Genomic DNA, 22,073 nt, shown 5'->3' with positions numbered 1-22,073 from the left:
TATACAGAAATGGCGGCCGTGTTGCATATTCAGATGTAGGAAATGCAATAACAAAACCAATTGTCTAAAACCTTTTTTCTCTGCAGCCACCCGTGGGCCTCTGTTCTGTGTGAACGGGACTCGCTGTGCTGACGGTGAGGCCTGTGTGCTGGACAGCGAGAGGTGTGACGGCTTCCTGGACTGCTCCGACCACAGCGACGAGGACGACTGCACCTGTAGGTTCCCACTCTCACATAAGCAAGAGGATGTTAAAATTATCTATTGATTACAGAAGAGTTAGAATCTATTTACTTGATCATTTTAGCCCTTAAAAATTACAGGTGAGTCACTAGCTCTGTACTGTAGTTTGAAAGCAATGCGATACTGCCACCTGCTGGTTGTTAGTGTTCATTTCAGGCTGTGTGTTATATACAATTCAACTGAGCCATCCAAATCTCCCCTTTCTCACAGTGGACACCCTGGCCTATAAAGTGCAGAACCTCCAGTGGACACCAGACTTCTTGGGTGCCATCACTCTGACATGGTCTCGTCCCAAAAACCTTCCTCCGGACTCCTGCTACTTCCTCATCTACTACAGGTGAGCCTGCACACCCACAGTAGTGTTTTACTGATAGATTGGGCAATGTTGATATCAGACCAGACACATTGCAGTTGTCCTACTGACACTGCAATATACAGTTGATATGATTATTATCAATAAAAAAAAAAGGTTTAGCTTTTCCATTCTGCCTAGAATATCATTCTGCGTAAAACAGAAATACACTTGGCACAGAGCCATATCAACACTCTGCTATCCTGATGTCTCTTATCTTTTGTTTTCAGGCTCGTGGGCACTCAGCAGTGGACAATCATGGACACTCACAGCAATAAGCCCAGCTACAAACTCACCGTGCTGAAACCAGACACCACCTATCACGTCAAAGTGCTCACCCAGTGCCTCAGCAAGCTGCACAAGACCAACGAGGTGATCACAGTCAGGACGCCGGAGGGAGGTGAGTATCATAGGATCGACTCACAGGTTGATGCACTGATACTAAATAACATCAATGTTATCAACTCTCTAGACTTCACAAATAAGCGTTGTAAAACGCTTATTTCAGCCTGATGAATGTCTTTAAATTGTCACACAAAGTTACCTGTCCTGCTCCGTTTGTGGGCAAGTTTCATTCACAAAAATGTCACCAAAGAGTAAAAAGCAGAATTTTAAGTTGCGGAGCTTCAAGACCTGTTGTCAGACATGCAGAATCACTATATAGTGTGATTTAATTCCAGGTCGGTATTATAAGTTATAATACAGACATGATGTGCATTTATAATTTATAATATTTGTCTGTAAGCAAAGAGTAAGGTGAAATAGAGTGTACAAAAACAGCTGAAATTCATTGAATATTAATTATTGTAGTGAAGTTATAGTGTGTTTAGCTAGTAAGAACACTGTAAGCTGCTTGTAAAGCATTTCATATTTTATTTCCTATAGTCACTGCCTCATCCAAAACATTTCATCCAATCTTCTCATTTGTATTGTGTGTGTGTGTGTGTGTGTGCTCTGCAGTGCCTGACCCCCCCAGGAACCTGCAGCTGTCTTGTGATAACGGTGAAGACGGGACGGTAGAAGTTTCCTGGAGTCCTCCTGACAAAGGACACGGCCTCATCAGAGAGTACATTGTGAGTTCATTTTCTCTGCGAAACATCAAGCAGCTCATTTTCAGGGCAGAAGAATTAAAGTAACAAACAAGAAACAGAAGAAGACTGGACTCCCTGCCAGTCTCCATGTCTTATTTTAACATTATTGGTTTCAGAATTGGAAATCATATTAATTACAAGAAAAAGCAGAAACGTTTTGTTCTTCCTCTCTGGTATAAGTTAAACTTTCATCCTGTTAATAGCAGATTGTTTAAAGAGAGAAAATCACTTAATGAATGTTTATCCTCCTTCAGTAAACAACAAGGATCATAGTCTAGATAATTATTCCACATACAGTATGACAGTTACTTTGACAATGATGTGTTAGTGGTTAATATGTGTTAATATGTGACAAGTTTTATTGATACTTTATGATCAGTACTTTTTTATTACTGTGCAAAACAAAGAATACATTCAGAGCAGGATTAGATTTTTTTTTTTTTATTTCTAGAGCAGCAACAGCAGTGTCATGTTATAAACTCAATAATATCTCCATGGAAATAATTTTGCATTTTTGATTTTTAAGATATGTGGTTAAATAGCCTAAACAGTTACATACAGTCAGCTTTTGTTTTAGCAATAACATAACAATCTGCTGTTAGCCTAACGAACGAGCTATGGCTAAAACATAATGGCAGTGGATGGAAAACTGGGGGCAAAGTGATAAAATATTACTTTGCTGCAAATATGCTTGTTAAGCAGATGTTTTAGTGCTTATTCTTATCGGCTTTTTCTTCATCAAGGTTTAATTGCACTTTCAGTAACAAACATAGTTGTTGTTAGCTTAAAACCAGTAAAATGTAGCATATCTTTCACTTCACATGGTCTCAGTGTCTACGCTGCCTCTCTGCAACTTTGTGTGTGTGTGTGTTTCATGTCAGGTTGAGTACAGTGAGCGAGGGGCTCTTGATTGGACGTCACAGAGAAGCACCACAAACAGCACTGAGGTGAAGGAGCTGCAGCCAGAGACTCTGTACAGGTTCAGGGTAAGATACACACACACACACATGCAAAGTATTCTTCGTGCCACTCACTTCACCATGGTGTTTCCCCACAATCAATGACACAGTTCTTATTCCAGGTGTGACATCATCATATTGAGCGTATTCAGTTTAAATGTTGATAGTTGCTCTGATGATATTTCTCAGGTGGCAGCAGTGACCAGTCGGGGTATGGGGAACTGGACTGAGGTTAAATCCATCACCCCTCAGAAAGGTAAGATGATCTTCCCACAGTGTCACACTCACATGCACACACACACACACACACACACACACACACACACACACACAAACACTCCAGTTTGAAACGTTTTCCAAGACTGCCCCCTACTGCTGTTTACAAAGTATTGCAGGAGGAGGTTTAGGAGATTATTTTTGCAGCACAGTATAACTCTCTTCCACTTTGACCCGCTCCCTGTGCTGCAGCTCTGCCTCCTCCCTCTGTGATCGCCGACAGCATCACCAGCGACTCCATGAGCCTCTCATTCAGCTTCAACTCCCAGTACGAGGTAAGAGCCTCTCTCAAAAACACACCTCTTGAGTTTATCTAAACAGCTAATATCTAAACATGACGGATGGGTCTCCTGTATATTTTTTTTCGCAAGGTGAAACAGTACGTAGTGATTCTTTCCTGGCAGTTTGACACCCACGTGAAGGAGAACAAGAACTACACAGTCAGCAAGAAGATCCTCAAAGGTACAGTTTATGCGTGATGTGTCTCGAATTCAAGTGAGACGGACATTTATTCATCTGCAACTGTCACCGATCGTCACTTTAGCGGTAATTCGAGGTGTGTTGTCCATTTCTAGCTGTGAACCTGACAGCAGGGACGGTGTATGAGGTGGCAGTGTGGGCTCACACCAGTATAGGGGACAGTCCCACAGCCCTGTCCCATCATCAGACCATTGGCGTCCAGCCAGACCGGCCCCTCATCAAAGCCCGGGCCCTCAACCAGACCGCTGTGGACTGCAGCTGGACCATCACCGGGCCCCCTGCTGAGGTACAACACTCACCAGACACACACAGTATTACTCCTTTATGATTTCTGGGCTACATGATGGCAGATCATTTGATGTTTGATTGATCAGTATGGACTTTCAGGGCAGATAACAATAATTAATAAGAAACTGTTGACTGATACTGATATGATAAACAATAATTACAAGTGTCTGGAAAAATGTGAAGCGGACAATGAAGACTATTTATTTTTCTAATTAGAAAGAATTTAACCATTTGTAGAATAAAGAGGACATTAATTTATTTAATTTTATTAATATGTAGACTTTACTTGAAGTCCTTCTACCTAGCGTTTCTAAGTAGTATATAAACAGTTTATGAATGGTTTATAACACACTATAATGTAGTTATAAGCAGATATAAGATATATTTTTTATGTGGTGTGTGTGTGTTTGTAGGCGTATGGGGTGTTTTACGCCACCTCCTTCCTGGATCTATACCGCCGTCCTCGTATGGTCCGCACCTCTTCTCTCAGCCTGACAGTCATCGTGGACAGTGATGAACAGTATCTCTTCCTGGTGAGTCTTTTTGAGATCCTTCCAACTTCCTCTAAAGTCTTCACAGATGATTTCACTCAACTTAAATCCTGATGCTATCAGTGTGGAAATGTCCTGATCCTGTTCTTTTTTTTGTCTGTTATTATAACATTTGAGTGCTATTTTTGTATTTTACCGAAGAGCTTCTTTGCAGTTATCTGCAGTAAAGCTGAAATCATTCCAGTGTTAAGTCAGGAGGGACATGCGGGCAGATGTCTGGACTCCCGTATGACTCAAGTGAAACCAGTCACATCTTTCATACAATCCCAAGGTGTTTTCACACCGAAAAGTTTGTTTTGGCATTAAACCATATTTGTTACAGCTGAAAAGTCTGTGTGAGGATAATGTGGAGGGGAAATTGAGGACTAAATTATCCACAATGGGAGCCACGGTCGGCTGCACAGCAGATGAGGTGGCATCAAAGCTAGAGAAGTAAATTTAAAATCAGCCTCTTGATTACGCTTGACCACAGATACAACATGAGCTCTAATTCTGTCTAATTCTGTCTTCACGCATACACAGCAAAACTTGTGTGAGAAGGAAGGAACAAAGGAAAAAGAGTGAAGGAGATGCTCTTTAGTCCTTGTGTCTGTCATTACCTTTAGCAGAATTCACAATATAGTGGTTCTCAGTCACTATTTCTGTTTCTGTTGTCAGATAATAGAATGAACATGATGTTATCCAGCAATCCTTACCGAGCTGCTGGTAAAATCATTATTTTCTGATCACACCATCATCTAACAGTGTAAACAACACCACAGGTTAATAACAGCTGTGTGACTGATTGCCTAAATCTGCATTTAAAATGAGCGGTGACACAGAAAGTTACAGGTGACAAAGGGTTGTCATATACAAGTACAGCCACAAAGCATCTGTTACCACATCTAAACGCGCTGCAAATGTGTATCTAGGCAATGAAAAAATGTTGGCAACAACAAACAACGATGCAGCTGTGACAGAGCTGTAGTGCAACACAGCTGGATCCAGCGGACATGAGGAGAAGGTTAAAGCCATATGCTGCCATTATTCTGCAATTATATTTAAAGGTGCAGTGTGTAGAATTTAGTGGCATTTAGCGGAACGGACTTGGCAGAAATGGAATATAAAATTCATAAGTTTATTTTAATTAGTGTATAATCCCCTCAAAATAAGAATCATTGTGTTTTCATTACCTTAGAATGAGCCCTTTATATCTACATAGGGAGCAGGTCCTCTTCCACAGAGCCCATCATGTTGCACCGCCATGTTTCTACAGTAGCCCAGAATGGACACTGGCTCTAGAGAGGGCCTTTCTGCGTTTTTTGTGAGTTTTGCGTTCACCGTAGGTTCTCCTACAAGCTTGGAAGTGGAGGGGGAGAGAGTGGCATTCAGTTGCAATCTGTAACCTCGCTGCTAGATGGCACTAAATCCTACACACTGGTTCTTTAATGTCTTTAGATTTGGTTGTGATCATGTGAAAGTGTTTCTTTGCAGGCATCCAGTTGTTTTGTTTATGTTCATGTTGTTTATAGGCAGGCAGAGAAGACTTATCATGGGACATTTCCATGTTTGTAGTAAGAGATTAGTCCAGTATTGTGTTGGTATAATCACCTGATTCTACTAACTAATGCATTATTCCAAATGTTCTTGTCTTTGTTTTTATGACTTATCTTTGTGTTTTGTCTTCAGGTGCGAGCTGTTGCTCCCTTCTTGGGTCCCCCCTCTTTATACACTGTGGTGAAAATGATTCCCAACGAGAGGCTGCCACCCAGAAACCTCCATCGTGTGCGAATAGACAAGACGCAGGCCACGCTGAAGTGGCAGCCGCCCTACGACGCCCCAAACGCACCTCTGGTACGACTTTGTCTCATGTTACTGTGATGATGATGATGATGATAAATAGATGACAATACACATCAGTAATGTAATCAGGAGGGTGTGTCATGATGCCTGCTGGGACTTGTGTTTACTCCTTTTGAAGTGTAGTGTATTTTCAGTGTTTACATTGCACTTAACATGAGTGTTCATGGTTTATATTCAGTTTTGTCAGTCACAGTAATAAGTATCTGACCAATACATAATCTTATTATTTGTTATTAGACTTCACAGTTTGTATCAGTATCATGCATCTGTAAAAACCGAATCTGTTCATAGATCTAACCATTCTTCAAATATTGGTATCACATGTGTTTTTGTGTCTTTGTAGACATATGCGATCCATGTGAGGGACGTGATCCGTAAGGTGGAGCGGGACTACAAGCTGACCACCCAGAACAACACAGTGGAGTACCTGCTGAAAGGCCTGGAGCCCGGAGGACGGTACAGCATCTCTGTCCGCCTGCGCAACATGAGCAAGGAGGCCAGCTTCACTCTGAGCACAGGTACACAGACAGACAGACAACTATCATACATACATACGAGTGAAACCAATAGTTGATTAATGACTCTTTGACTTTTACATATCTCATAAACTGAACACCTCAGTATGCATTATCACATATAGTATGCATTTGTAACTGTGGTCTTTTAGTAAGATATTAAGCTCCCATCATACCTTAGTATCACCAATCACTTTACCTAAACTCTACATGTCGTTACAAAGGAATAAAATAATTTACTAAATATTTCCCCTCTGCTGCAGTTCCTCTTCAGGCTCCTGAGGCCCTGAAGATTTTGACGGAGAAAGACCACGTGTTCCTGTTCTGGAAGAGTCTGGCTGTCAGAGAGAAGGGTTTCAATGAGAGCAGGGTGAGATACAAGTGACGGTGTTTCAGCTTCTTTTTTCTGCCCCTCTTCAATGTTTTCTTATATTCTATCAGCAGGTTCATTTTTTGAGGGTTTTCTTCAACAGTCTTCCCGAAAAGCTGAAACATGATCATGATAAATGATACGAGGACTGCATAGCTCTACTTCATTAGAGTTTTCTAGGCCTAACACTCATGAGAGATTCAATAATGTAATGCTAAGAAAATAATTCAATCTTTTACAAGTGTTCATATTTTATCAGCAAGTAGCAGAAACCCAGCCTGTGAATATACTACAGTCCACTAACAGCCCAAAAGAAGCATTTCTCATAATTCTACATTTACATTCTGTGGTTTGGTGCTGTTAATATCCTCCATTCACGTTCATGGCATGCTGTTTACAGGGGTATGAAGTACATGTGTATGACAGTGTGACCAACCAGACAGCCTTCCTGGGAAACACCACAGAGACCTACTTCCGCATCAGCAGCCTGATGTTGGGACACAACTACACCTTCTCTGTGCAGGCCCGCTGCCTGCTCAACGGCCAGCTGTGTGGGGAGCCCGCCCTGCTGCTCTATAACCAGCTGACAGCAGGTACTGGAGCTCACACACACACACACACAGTTTTGAAACATGAATGAAAATGATACGGATTTGAAAGAAAGTGTAAAATGAATGTTGAACACGGACTTGATTCCACGTGTCCAGGTGCCAGTGATGCCTCCCGCGGTGAGGGCCACTCGGGGGACATGGCAGCAGTGGTGGTCCCGGTCCTCTTCCTGCTGCTGCTCGGAGTGTGCGGCGGCTTGGTGGCTCTCTACCTCCGACACCGCCGACTGCAGAACAATTTTACCGCCTTTGCCAACTCCCATTACAACTCCCGATTGGGCTCTGCCATCTTCTCCTCTGGGGACGAACTGGGTGAGACAATTATAATATTTATGTAGATGTACACAGCTTTGGGTTGTCCTGGTGTTAAGTGGACGCTCCAGCAAACGCGATTTACATGATTCATGAGTGGGAGGTCTGAGGTCCTTGTCACTGCATTGGCAGTTCCTAGTGCTTGTTCAGGGTGTCTGTTCAGTGTTGAGGCACTCTTTCACTGACCAACACAGAAAACTGTGATTTCTGGGAATAAAAATAGGAAGAATTTGTTAAGAAGAGAATTTCTCAGTGCTCCTTTTCATCTCTGTCTTGTATGGGTCCACATATTTAAGAATTGCTGCTTTCTGAAACAAAGAGTTTATCACTCAAGACACTCAACATAGAGCAGAAATGTTGTTTTATGGTACCAATTTCCATGCAGGCAGTCAGTGTAAAATGAGACTCGAGTCTTTTAAGATTATGTTTCTCATGGTCAGCTTGAATCTTAATTGCTATAAAAAGGATTTGATATATTGCTGAACACTTAAATCACCCTCTCAAAACCAGGAATGGCAGTATCTCAGAGGAGCTCTGAAAATGATAAGATTGAACCCATATCATCAGTTTCAGGAGCCGACTCTCTTCACATACATTAAACAGTATTATCCCTTTGGTCACTTCAGGTTTGACAGTTAATGGTAATTAATGAGGGGGTTAGGGTTAAAATATTTAAGCAGTATTTAGTTTCACTACAGCACTACAGCAATAGTCTAATCAAAGCAAAAAAAGAAACTACTCACATCTTGTAAGAAATCTATAGTCCCACCTGCCAAAATGAGATCGGATGACTTAACTGATACCCTGCACTGGGAAAAGATGCAATATGTATTTTCTCAATTTGGACATGATGGAGATGTTTTGGACAAGCTGAAAATACAGCAGTGCCATATTATCACCTTATTAAGTTGAACGTATGTACACATAATATAACAGACACAGAACAACATTCATTTTGAGTTCATGTTTTTGTCAACCTAATGAATTTATTTCCAAAATTCACTCCCTCTTTTTGCTGTTTAGGTCTCCAACAACTTTTTTTAACTGATAAAACTGATATGTTGCTATGTTCACAAGCTAGTTGTTTACTTTATCAGAGCTTTTTTGCTATAAAAATAAATGAAACAGTCATCTGCTGCAGCTGGAAACAGGGTTGATGAAAAGCAAGTTAGCCGGCAATGAGCTGAAAGACACTAAAATGTTTGTGTGAAAACTGTGGGTTTGACATTATGAGTGACCTCTTTTACGTTGTACATTTTATGTTGTTGTATTGTATTTATTGGGATAATGTACAGTTTTAAACAAACGAACTTAGCTTTAAAGCTAATTTTCATCTGCAGTCCCTTACAAATTAAATATATAACTGTACAAAACAAAAAACACACAGGACAAATTGTGCAAAATACAAAGCTACACACAATAGCACATCATCACATTGATTAGTGCTGCTTTAACCCTTACAGTAAAGACATTTTTGTAAATGTTCCTCTCTCCCCCTCCGTTCTCTCCAGGTGATGACGATGAAGATGCTCCCATGATCAGCGGCTTCTCAGACGATGTTCCCATGGTCATTGCGTAGCAAGACGTCCCTCCATTACCTATCTCCTTCTTCCCTTCTCCCCTTCTCTTCCTCCCCTCCCACTCCCCTTTACTTCCTATCAATGGCGCGGTACGATGGAGTGAAGAGCAAATAGGCAGACACTTTGCCGTCATCCCAAATCAGTCGATGGGAAACCACCCGATTAGCAGGAAAGATGAAGAAAAATGGAAAAGTGTAAAGAGAGAAAGAGATATTTTTCAAATATACAATGCACTTTTTTTGGATGCGCAATAACTTATTTTTTATAATATTAAATATATATATATATGGGGTCAAAAAAGGACTAGGAGGAAGAGGTGGACACTGAAGCAAACTGTGAAGGATTTGAGTTTGTTGAGCGCGCCAGGGAAAGAGAGACCCTATTTGTAATGCAAACTCACTATCCATTGGAGTGGTTCATTGCTTAAAGCCAAAATAAGCATCCAGAGACTGGAATATAGAATGCAAAAAACACACACATACACACGTAGAAAAAAAATCAAACTATTATATAGACATATGCTGTATACAATATGTACAAAGAAAATATGGAAGCATTAATAGTTACATATTTTGGTAATAGTACAGTGTGTACTATAGCAGTGTATGTAACATTGGTGCCCAGTGTGAGGCAGTTGGAAGAGTTAACTGTGGATCATTTATCATCATTTACAGAATCTGAATTGTTTGTGTCTTTGATCACGCTATTGATTACTGTAAACACATTAACAAAGTCTTTGACACTCAGCGCAACCAAACAGATCAGTGATTGGATTGACTAGTGGCACTATGTAGTGTCCTCATAGATACACTTTTATTTTCCACCACCAGCACACGGTTGTATGTCTGTATGTAGAGGCAACACACGTACCAAGATACGAGAATATTCCTGGCCTTTGAGGGGAAACCAATTCCTCTCAGCATCACCAAGATCATCTGAACTGTTTGTAAATATTGGCTTTTAATATGTCCTCTCCTTGTAATGCTGCACCATATCATTCCGTAAAATGTGTATTTAGTTTTTCTTTTTGAATCATTCAGGACCATGAAATTATCGTCCCCAGCATTTTGCCATAGCTGTAGTTGAAGAGGAAGTGTGTTTGGGGTTCTCAGGGAACTGTGTCGGAGCGGACACCCGCGCAGCACCACCATCACCATCATGGCTTAGGCAGCACTGTCGATCTACTGTTGAATAGGTACAGAAACCTTTGAAGAGGTACTGGATCAGCTGTGGGTGAAATGACTGGCAGACGCAGATTATTGTCAGTAGTTGTGATGAAGAGTCAGGTTCAGGCTCAGTGTCTGGTTAAGATAAAAATTTGAAGGGTCAATTCGCCCAAAGTTACAAAACAACATGTTTTCACATACCTGAAGAAGTAGTCATGCAGAGTCTTGGTTTTATTTTCACAGGTTTTCAGATATTTATCTTTGACATTTTAACAGCAAGACCTCTGTTTTTACAGAAACAGTGTCACTGTTACTCTAATAATCCACAGATCTCACTATGATAAGTTTTTATTAGAAGAACAATTTTCTGCAGAGGAAATAATACTTATAAAAACACCGCTCTGCAGGTTATCCAGAGTAAGAAGCCAAATTTATTAGTTTAACCTTGTGATATTAAGTGTGCTGGAACATTTATGACTACTGTACTTATAGGGCTATAAGTGGCAAGCTTCTGTGGCTGGCGAGTTAACCAGTAACATGTTAGCTAGCTGGTAAAATGCTAGCAACAGTCAGCACCACAACCATCATAACAGCCTGCCCAATAGCTAGCAAGCCAGCTAACTCCTAGCTAATAGCAAGCTAGTGAGGTGGGTCGCTAACCGAACAATAAGTTGACACACCAAATCTCTTTTTAATTCCCTGAATTATGTAAAATTGCATTACTGCAATATAGTTTCCGCCATTATGGATTCTCCAGGTCCCTGTTTTTACTCTTAAAAAGAAGAAAAAGAAAATTTACAGATTGTTTTTCCAGTGATAGAGTACAACATTTTCAGTATGTCAATAAAATACAATTGCGTTACAATTACAATTAGCGTGTCACAAACTTTTTTTTTAAGAACAATCTTTTTGTTCTCTCAGATGTCAGCACTGTCAAGATAATTTGTGATTGGTCAACAGTATTAATTTGCAAGTTCATCAAAGTATAACTACACAATACAGTGTGGATTTTTGGGCTGCAAATAACAGATGTTTTTAGTTAATCTCTTTCATTATTTCAGATTAAAATGTCTGAAATTAGTGAGAAATGCCAATCAAAATGTTCCTAAGGTGACGTCTTCAAATATCTAATTTTTTCCAACCAACAGTACAAAACAGTGATATTAAAAAAAGCAGTAAATCACATCTTAGAGAATGTTTGCCAACTTCGTAAACCACTTAAATGATTAATAAAACAGCAAAATATTTCACAATTAATTTACTATTGATCAACTAATGGATAAATCAACACTAGTGAATTTCTTTTGCCTTCATTCATTCATTGCCGCTCTTTAATTAATTAATTGATTTTCGTACACTTTCAGAAAATACATGTTGGTGTTGAATATTTGTTAAAGTAAATTTTCAATATTAAACCCCATAAACAGAATTATATCTACCGCCATTGTGGTCGGATGGAGGCTGAAATCTCAAAACCTGAATAAATAAACAAAACAATCTGCATGGCTACATATCAACAGAGGTGGTGTGAGATGATTTTTCTTTTTTCTTACTTGGTTTGTCCCTTTAAGGACAATGAGACCAATTTGAATCCGTACCAGTTGATAGGACAGAGATATTAACCTGTGAGGATATTTTCTCTCTGTCTGTATGTACAGAAGCTCATTGTTGCACGTCTGTAAATGTGTCAATGTAGAAACCATATTTGGGCGTCATTGTCTTTGTTCTGCTCCCGCCCCTCCCTCACCTGACTCTGTACTGTAGTCCATAACTGAAATTTTGTGTTTTGCCTCTCGGCTTGAGCCATTTGAACTGATGGTGTCTGCTTGCTATTGACCTTGTTTTTGTTTTTGTTTGTAAAGATGTCTTCATGAATGTATTTTATATCTGTACTTTTTAAGGTATTGTCCCAGCTCATTATGCTACCACCACCTGTGAAGTTGATGCGCACTCTTGTTTGCCCTAGCTACAGTGAATTTGTAAAGCACCCATCCCATCGTGGAAAACACATGCCTTTTTTTTGTTACTCTGTAGACTGGCTTCTGAAGAAATATCCTTAGAGCCCAATTTATTAGCCCAGAGCAACAGACCAAACCATTTATTTGTCTGGTGGAGCCCAAATATTCTCCAGCCCAAATATTTCTTTCATCATCATGGCTCTTATCCCAGATTATAAAACGGTGTCTGGTCTGACATTTAAGGTTTCCTCCAGACTTTTGCTTGATTTGATGGAGCTCCTTGCCCTGTTCATGAGGTACTTTGATCTGTTTTCTTGGCCTTAAAACTGATTATTCTGGCATCGATGCTGTTTTTGCTCTGTGGAGTTTCTCTGTTTTTCTGATGTTTGTTTCTGTTTTGCCACATAATGCCTTATTAGAACACATTGGGTTTCTATGTAATGTACTGTTTGTATGATAGAAAAGTGCACACGCATGCATACACACACACACAAACACACACACACTATACCCATACACGAGGATGAGGAGGAAGTTACTGTTAGGGCATTTGGTTAATTTTGTCACATCACTGCTCCTTTTTGCGTCGGCTGCTGCAGCCACACGTGGTGTGTATGCCAGCCTCTTTTTAGTCAGGTTTTTACATGTGTACAAAGTATGATTATTGGTTATAATGTGACCGTTTGCTCCTCACTTAATGTCGACTCTTGTCAAATAGTTTGCTTCAAAATGTCGTTTGGCACAGAGTTTGATCATGTTGGACTTGGCCATGTTTGAAGATATTAATGTCTTGCTCGCTTATCTCAGAGGTTGCAAGAAAATGAGATGTTTGGAGAAACAGTGTGAGGTGTTTTAAAAACCACTTATACTGAAATAAAGTTGCTGAAAATCAAACTCGACTGTCCCTTTCTTTTATTCTGTAAATTAAGGTTTTCCCTGTATTGTAAAAGACAATAAGAGATGTGGAAGTAAAATGAATTTAGGTTGTACCCATACCACCACCAACTGACTAAACCAGACAGACTTCACCCAACTAAACCTGACACTTTATGAAAACTATGTCATGAGAAGGGTAAGATGTAATACACTGCTCTTTAAAAATGGTAACAATTTATATTTGAAACTCATTGATGGGCAAAAGGACTCCATTTTCATCTGATCTGGTCACACTTTATGTACACCACAGCTTCCACCCATGTGAGCATCATCATCATGTCATGGCAAAAGTAAGAGATGCAAGCCAATATCTAGTGAACAGCTCCCTCAAGTGGATAAAAGATGCAATGATGAATTCAAAAATAAAAGCAACTCAAGATTAGATTCATGATTTAATTTGAAAGTGCCAGACACAATAAGGGAAGACAGATAATCTGAGTATAAGGGCTGTGTTTCACCCAACTGGACTGCACAATAGATTTCTCATTTTGTTATTATTATTGTCATTATTTTAGCTTTATGTCGTAAATTTTGATGAGATAAACTTTGGCTGAAAAAAAATTGTATCCTCAGACACATTTTATACTTCAACAAAATACAAAATTGTCTTTAACTCTAGATAAAAGCAGAATAAGATGTCATCACTTTTTTAATGTTGTTGTTTATATTGTTTTATCATGCCCAAAATGTTTCTGGAGAAATATGTCTATAAGTTGAAAAAGACGCTCCAACATCACATTCATTGATTTCTGGGGGCAGCAGAACAATGTGAAAACCTGAATACACAACACTGACATATAAAATTGTTTTGGCCAATGTGTTAGCAAACAGTTTCCTAATTCCACATTAAACAGAGACCAACGCAACATTGATTTGGAAAAGAATATCTGGCTCTTTAGCTGCTAAATGCTCCACTGTTCACCAGCTAGTTGCTTTCTTTGTCTGTCTGCTGCTGGGTGCTGGGCAGGTGGTGTTTGGGTTTATCAGAGCAACCTAATGACCTACAAGTTGCAGGCTTGAAAAAAAACAAAACAATGAGCTTAGACACTAAAACGCTCTAAAGTTGAGGGAAACTGCAGAGTTGAGTGATAATTCTAAGTAGATTTGTTGGTACTAGTAACACCCCTCACATTACACATAATCATTTGATCCACTGTTAATATGAAAATATTGATAAGTGCAGCTTTAAAGCCATTTTTAGGACTGGAAACAGTATTGCCAGGGGGCTAAAAGGATTGTTGAACAACACCAGTGACTCAGTGATGGCTTGGTTAGTTTCTGGCTCTCAAAACTAACTTTCCAATCTATTCTCTGTTTTAGAACAAAGAGGTGTCTGTATTCATGCCTGTCATTGAAGTGCAGTTATACAGTACATGACTGTCCAAGATGTTAACAACTGACAAGCCTATCACTTTGAATAGATTCATTTCGTAGTCACTGCACAGAGCTCAAACGGGTTGTGTGTGTGTGTGTACTGTTGAACTATTGGACCAAGACAACTTCAGACCTTTATACACCAAGTAACTAGTTTCTCTTTATAATGTATTAACCTTCTCCTTTTACTTAAGGCATCTATGAAAAGGATGACACCAGCAGTTCGTAATGCAGGCTTTGTTATGATCTGTAGTCTTTTGGTCTGATGACATCATCAGGGTTACTTTTTCAGACTTGAAAAAGCTCCTCCAGAGCCACAGATGACATTATACAACTGTTTTCACAGGCTGAGTCCTCATCACAAGTAAACTGATCTTAATGTGGAAAATCAATTGACTGTCCCTTTGATATAAACTTTTTTCATTTGAGTATGAATGAATGTATTTGATTTCACTACACATTTTCCAGTCATTTTAAAGCAATAAAATACTTTCACATTCTAAAGTACTGAGTTGCAATTAATTAATCTAAAGAAATTCAACCTGACAGTGTTGGCCTAAAAGTGTTAATTTGGAAACGCATAAAGAACATAAGTTTAACTTTTGACAGGTGTCCTGCAGAATATTATTCTGTCATGTACTGCTGGGGGCAGCACCTTATCAGCCTGACAACGTACAGTCTTACTGAGTGTTGGTTGATGATGAGTGGGAGGTGGAGAATGTGTATGTGTATTTGTTGAGGTGGGATTTGGGGTTTGAAGGTGGAGGTCAGGGGCCGTAGATAAACAGCCCTATCCTGTCCTGGTCAGGAACTGAATGTTACTGAAGAACTCACACAGAGCGCAGTGTTGGGTAAAATTAGCTAACCTAAAAACAGTTCACTCCTTTGTAGCCCAGTTTAGTCGACATGGAAGTCTTCGGCAAGCCTTCTGTTACTGCTGGTCATTGTTGGAGCTGTGTTCGGCCCCTCAGATGGGCCTCAGGTTGCCGAGGAACAAGGATCCACTTTGGACAGCAGTATTTACAGAGCTGAGAGTCAGAGCCAACACAGACATGTCTGTGTCAGAAACAGCCACCAGGGGGCAGGAGTGACTCTGCAGCAGATTTGTCATATCAGGTGACGTTTCATTAAAGATGCATTTCATTCAGTCTGCTGGATCTGTGTCATTTTACTACTGTCTGCAGCTCACTGTTTATGCGCTATAAGTTTATAAGAGTAAGTTTTAGATGTTCTATTTATGACCTGAGTTTGTAATCAGAACACTTGCTTTGAAAAATGTAAAATGGACTTTAGAGTGACTGTGAATCAGCACATCTGCAGGCCAGTATCATAGATGAGACTTTTGCACTTAACTGACCTGCAGAAGATTGTGTTACATCACCAGATGTTTGCTGGAGAAGAGATGAGACCAACAACAGTAAAGAGAGTTAATGTGATAGCATCCAACCATTACTTGAATGTACACATACACATGTACCTTAGTATATGTACACATGCCCTAACTGCCGAACTGGTTTTTGTTGATCCACTGTTACAACTCTAAGCTTGTCATTTTGTATTTATATTTGTTGAACCCTTAAAACAGATGAGGCTCAATGTCCATCTTCTTTTTGACAACTTTTATTTAAAGGCTTGGTTCAGTTACAAAGCATGTTTTAAGTCACTTTCGGCCTGCTACCTTGTTTCTAGCTGCACACGCTTTTTTTTCAGACCTTCTCTTAAAGTGGCAGCGCTCAAACAAATGCAACCTTGTCTAATAACAAAATATGGCACCATTATAGCCATGTGATGTCTAGCAGAAGTATTAATAGAATTATGACACACACACACACACACACACACACACACACACACACATATATATATATATATATATATATTTATATATATATATAGTAATTCTATTAAATTCTATTAATACTTCTGTTTATATGCTAGACATAACATGGCTATAATGTGTGTGTGTATATATATATATATATATATATATTGTCAGTTGAATTTTTTTCTAGGTTACAGTACCCTCCCCAACTACAAACAGGAGGAAAAAAGAAAAAAGAGAAAATATTGGCATGACTTTTTTTCTTCTTCAGTGTCTCTTATGCTACCTCTGACAATTAACACATCAACTATAAACATAAAAACTAAAAAAATGGGTGGCATACATTAACAATTACACTACTGAGTACTTCCCAGACTACAAAGCATGATCACAGGAAAAATAGCAAAATATCTTACTCCTGTTTTGGGGTATTGACTTAATTATTGGTACACTTATTGGTATTGGCACTGCTTTACTGATGTGTATGTAGGTTGTCCTCAGCTTGGCTTTCATCCTGAGTAGGTTCCATTTCCTCCTGAGCCTGACTCCTCTCATTCTGGTCAGGTGTCTCAATCTCAGTTTCCACTCTCAGATGCTGCTTTGCTCTGGCAACTGCTGGGGGTGGATGTGCTAGCCCACCCTTGGTGAAGTGCTTCCTATGAGGGGCTCACAGGCTGAAGCCCCCTCATCACTTGGACAGCCTAGTGGGTCCACCTTTTGAACCTCTGGATCAGGCAGATCTAGAGGTGCTGTCTATCAAGATAGTGCTCCTCTTAGCCCTGGCATTGGCAAAGAGGGCGGGCAACTTGTGTGCATTATCAGTGCACCCCTCCGACTTTTCTCTCAGTGATAAGGAGGTCAGTGGAACCGACCCCATCAACCAAATCTGGCCTTCAGGTCTAAGGTCATCACCTCCTCATTCAGGTAAAGGGTTATTCGCTTGAGGGCTTTCTTTCCCCCTCCTCACACCAACAGGAAGGAGGAGCATCTTTACACTTTGTGTCCTGTGTGCGTGCTCAGATGTTATGTGGAGCGCACAGCAGCCCTCAGGAAGGACCGGTGGTCAGACTCAGGTAAGCTTTTTCCATATACATGTGCTGGCTTAGCTTGACTTGATTTGACTCAGCACATCAACCCAATGTGGCAGGGTTATGTATCTTCATTACAAAAGGGCTACCTGCTTGAAGGTGTGTCTTTAACGGATGACGCACTTGTCTTGAGTCAAAAAGCAGCTGTATACATCATGGCTGTGACTAGTGGTCAAAGTAACAGCTGTAAAATGGTGGATAAACGCAGTTAATTTCCTGTAAGTTCTTCACAATAAAAGCCTTCTGTTAGTTTGTTAATGGAAAACTTTTAATATGAGCAGCAGCAGCAGGAAATGTGTTTTCATCAGCAGTAACTTAACGCAGCTCTGATACGGCTGAAAGTGATCAGGAAACAGTAAAATAAAGCAAATATCTGAAAGTAAAAACAAACTTCAAACCACAGAGATTCAGTTAGAAGCTACAGAAGTACTGAGTGCTGAACACACAATGACTCTTAAAAATGTCTTTCTCTCTGGTCTCCAGCACAGACATGAGTTGAGTCTCACAATACACACTGAGAGGGAGAGGGGGAGTCATCACGTGTTGGCCACTGTTGGCGAGACATCACCGCAACCTGCTTGGAGACAGTAAGGGCATGCTTTGGCCTGACTCCGGAGATGGTCCATCTCGGCATGACTTGGCACAACTCAGCACATCTAAACTGGTAATGGAAATGCAAATCATCGTGGGATGGTTTGGCTCAGTGCAGCCAATAGTGCCAATGGAAAAACCCTAAGGGAGCCTCTTTGTCTGCATAACGGCTCGCTCACTGGATCTGTGATGCGATCTGCAGGAGTTATGAGACGGCAGGTTGCCCTCCTCCAGAGGGTCCGAGGGCACACTCAGGGGCATCACACCTTCGATGGCATTGTTCAGGGGTGTCATATCTTTTCTCAGGGTGCCAAGGCAGTGTCTTGGAGGGTAAACCAATGGCAAAGCCTGTTAGAGGGCTATGCATGTACTCATATTACTGGAGTTACATCCTGGTAACTACTATGTCTCATCTCTGATGCTTGGATCCTGCAGGTAAGGCTTAATATCTGCCCTAATCATATCCTGTCTGTCACTACCATCTGTAAGAACTGATGCGTTGTCAGATCCAAAGAGAACTTTCTGCCTGAGGTCCCCTGTACGCACTAAAAACTGAATAGGTGTTTCTTTTGGATCTTGGACAGCACAGGTCAAGGCATGATAAAGCTCAGTAACATCTTTTTCTATGAAATGGGTTTTCAGGACTCAAGGAACTCATTGTCAGCCCAGGCCTACTTTCCAGGTAACTTTTCAGTTTAACCTCTGGTGCAATGGACTGGATGACAGCTTTGACAATTTCACCATCATAGCCTTTCTTTAGCCCCCGTTCAATATGTTTTTCAAGGCTGTTAAAATTCAATTTGTCTTTTTGGCCACGTTCCCCTATTTTACCAACAATCCTGAAATCCTTTCAGTACACTGGATAAAGATTCACCTGACTTCTGACTTGAGCTAGCTCTCTATCTGGCTCTGATACATTGTCATTGTCATTTACTTTCACTCCACCACTGTCTTCCATATCTCTCAAGCCATCAATACATTGGTAGCCAAAAGCACAGAAAGTCCTTGATAACATCTTCACTTTCCCGATGTTGCAAGATAACCCGTCTTAGTCATGAAGACTTTGGTTTAAGTCCCAATTCTTCACTTAAAGTATTTAGGTCTTCAAGTGATAAAGTCACTGATTTCCCCTCAATATCAGCTATTACTGATTCCCACTCAGTCTCCATATTTTTTCATATGTGACTTACATCCCAAGGTGAAAAGAGTGGATTCACTTCAGATGATCATTTTCTGTTCTGTCATGTCTTGCATTGCCACAGTGCTGGAACTAACTTCATGAGCTAACGTTGCTAGCTAGCTATTCTCCTTTATGCGGGGCACCTCTGTTCAAAAACCAAGGCTGCATTCAAAACCACCTATTATACTAGCAGTACGTACTGATTTGGCCAAAATGTAGCATGTAGTATGCAGTATGCAAACAAAAGCAAAACCTGCAGTATGCCAAAAATACCCAGATGTTGTACTGATTCAGAAAAAATCTCCAGTATGCATCCAACCAGGCAACCGTTGCCTACTGTGTCCCACAATGCAAAGCACTGGAATGGTCACAACAACTGGTCATTTTTGAAATGGCACACAGCAACATGACGGAGATTTTGAGCCAGGTTATAAACTGTTGTATTTTTTGCTTTAAGACTGTTAATTTTTCACTTTATTAAGTTTTAATATTTTTTCAGGTGAGAAAGTAACCATTTAGATTCTCAATATGCAGTCAGTTTATCCAAATAATGTCTGTTTGGAAATTTCTCACAGATGTGAGGAGCCACTGGCTGGGTGAGATCGGCTGTTTATTTTGACTGTTGCTATTGTTTACCTCTGCTTTCCAAACCTGGAAACTGGCTAAGCCTGGCCTAGCATACTGCTAATTAAATTGATTTAACAGTTTCATACTGCATACTACTATGAAAAGCAGTATGCACATGAAGTACATGCTGCATACTGCATTCTACGGCAGTATGCAATAGGCGGTTCCAAATACAGCCAAAGAGGTTCATTCCTCTTTGTAAACTGCACAGAAACACTGATTTATGTTACACCCTTAAAACGGATGAGGATCAACATCCATCTTCTTTTTGACAACTTTTATTTAAGACTTGGTTAAGTTACAGCACGTTTTAAATCTTCAGCCTACTACCTTGTTTATAACAGCACACACACTTTTTTTTTTTTTTTCAAAACTTCTCTTAAAGGAGAAGCGTTTCAATAAATACAACCTCCTCTAATAACAAAATATGGCAACATATGGCATTGTAGCCATGTGATGTTGAGCATATAAACAGAAGTATTAATAGAATAACAAAATATATATATATATATAAGTCTAATGTACACAGAAATCCAAAGCAATGCCTTTGTCAGTTCTTTTTTTTCTAGGGTGCAATATATTAGTACACTGAATGTTTGGCTTAAGATTATGTAATAATGGAGGTCTCATATTAACACCCCCAATATTTCAGTTTATATTGTGCTGAAATGGTGCATATTGTATTGTCAAACAAATTTCCAATTTACAGTGTAATTTTGTTGAATGAATCAGGCACCAATAAAATGTTTACTGGTACTTACATGTAGGTACAGTGGAGGAAAACAAGACTATGAAAGTGAGTAAACAACTGGGCAACTTAGAGGTGAGGAGAAATAAATTATACTGTATTTATTTTTTTGTAAATACTGGGCACCTATGGGGTAACAAAATTTGGGGAAAATGGAGTTAACAATGCTGATATTCTGCTGATGCTATGAATTAATTAAGGTATAACGTATTTCACAGTTATGATATGCTAACAAAAATGTGGGGGTACAGTAAGGGAACAAAAGGAGCTTTGGGAAACTCAACTCAGCTTTGGGAAACTGAAGAAGTAACAGAACATTTGTTATATAATTTTTGTCACTCAGGTGTCAACTCTGTCAAAGTTACCTTTTAAACAACTTCAAAGCCTCCACAGCCACATGCTCCATCTTCTGTGTTTAACATGTGTAGAAAAAAGAAATGAGACAATGTCATTTAACAAGCAGCCAGGCTACAGTTTGGATGTATTTACTGACCATTAACAGCCCACCAAGCTAGCATGTACTGAACCAGTTTGTCCACTGAGACCAAACTGATATCAACCCTCCATCAAACTACCAGTAAGGCAGCAAACATGGCAACCCCCAGCAATGTAGTTTTGGGGTAGGAAGCTCAAAGAAAAAGTCTATAATAATGAGGGATTTTTCAATCATGGAGTACAGCAACGTATTTATAGGTGGCTTAAAAGCTTAAACGCTAGCCCACTTGGCGATTAGACTACCAGCTTATGTTCTTTATAGATTATAGTGCAGGTGCTGGTCCTTATAGTAATGGATGAAGTGTAATATAAACAAACACTTTTGCCTTTTGCTCATGGCAGTTATTAGGTAAGGTTGCCCCCCAAGAAATCTGGTGTCTGTGAGATATAGTTGTTATTGAGAAGAACCCTGATCAGCTTTTATGTCACAATATAGCTACAATATTTTCACCATGTCTACACTTAAATACCACTAGGAAAATTTTTTTTAGTAGCCTACTTGATTCATACAATGAAATTGTACTGTAAACTGTGGGCTGTATTATAAAGTGTTAGTGAAAGTGTTCTTTCAACTTTATGGCCTGAGCATGGAAATTCATTCTTGACCTCTGGTATGCAAGGTAT

At 39.8% G+C, this 22,073-nt stretch overlaps 1 protein-coding gene across 2 annotated transcripts in view; it reads left to right on the top strand.

The window, feature by feature from the left end:
• The window catches only part of sorl1 (sortilin-related receptor, L(DLR class) A repeats containing), a 95,744-nt gene extending 82,262 nt beyond the window's left edge, over nucleotides 1-13,482 (top strand). For both annotated transcript variants that reach the window (XM_044353384.1, XM_044353383.1), the window contains exons 33-48: nucleotides 87-215; nucleotides 451-577; nucleotides 823-992; nucleotides 1,553-1,665; nucleotides 2,565-2,669; nucleotides 2,832-2,898; nucleotides 3,111-3,193; nucleotides 3,290-3,380; nucleotides 3,494-3,684; nucleotides 4,100-4,219; nucleotides 5,906-6,070; nucleotides 6,423-6,597; nucleotides 6,858-6,964; nucleotides 7,365-7,557; nucleotides 7,672-7,884; nucleotides 9,396-13,482. In XM_044353384.1, coding sequence (XP_044209319.1) covers nucleotides 87-215; nucleotides 451-577; nucleotides 823-992; nucleotides 1,553-1,665; nucleotides 2,565-2,669; nucleotides 2,832-2,898; nucleotides 3,111-3,193; nucleotides 3,290-3,380; nucleotides 3,494-3,684; nucleotides 4,100-4,219; nucleotides 5,906-6,070; nucleotides 6,423-6,597; nucleotides 6,858-6,964; nucleotides 7,365-7,557; nucleotides 7,672-7,884; nucleotides 9,396-9,463 — 2,117 coding nt within the window. In that variant the 3' untranslated portion in view covers nucleotides 9,464-13,482. The remainder of the gene's footprint in view (nucleotides 1-86; nucleotides 216-450; nucleotides 578-822; nucleotides 993-1,552; nucleotides 1,666-2,564; nucleotides 2,670-2,831; nucleotides 2,899-3,110; nucleotides 3,194-3,289; nucleotides 3,381-3,493; nucleotides 3,685-4,099; nucleotides 4,220-5,905; nucleotides 6,071-6,422; nucleotides 6,598-6,857; nucleotides 6,965-7,364; nucleotides 7,558-7,671; nucleotides 7,885-9,395) is intronic.
• Nucleotides 13,483-22,073: the final 8,591 nt, after the last annotated feature.

This window comes from Thunnus albacares, chromosome 6 (genome assembly GCF_914725855.1).
Source record: "Thunnus albacares chromosome 6, fThuAlb1.1, whole genome shotgun sequence".
Taxonomy (NCBI): Eukaryota; Metazoa; Chordata; class Actinopteri; order Scombriformes; family Scombridae; genus Thunnus; species Thunnus albacares.
The sequence above is the reverse complement of the archived record's forward strand: the minus strand, read 5'-3'. Positions and strand labels throughout refer to the sequence as shown.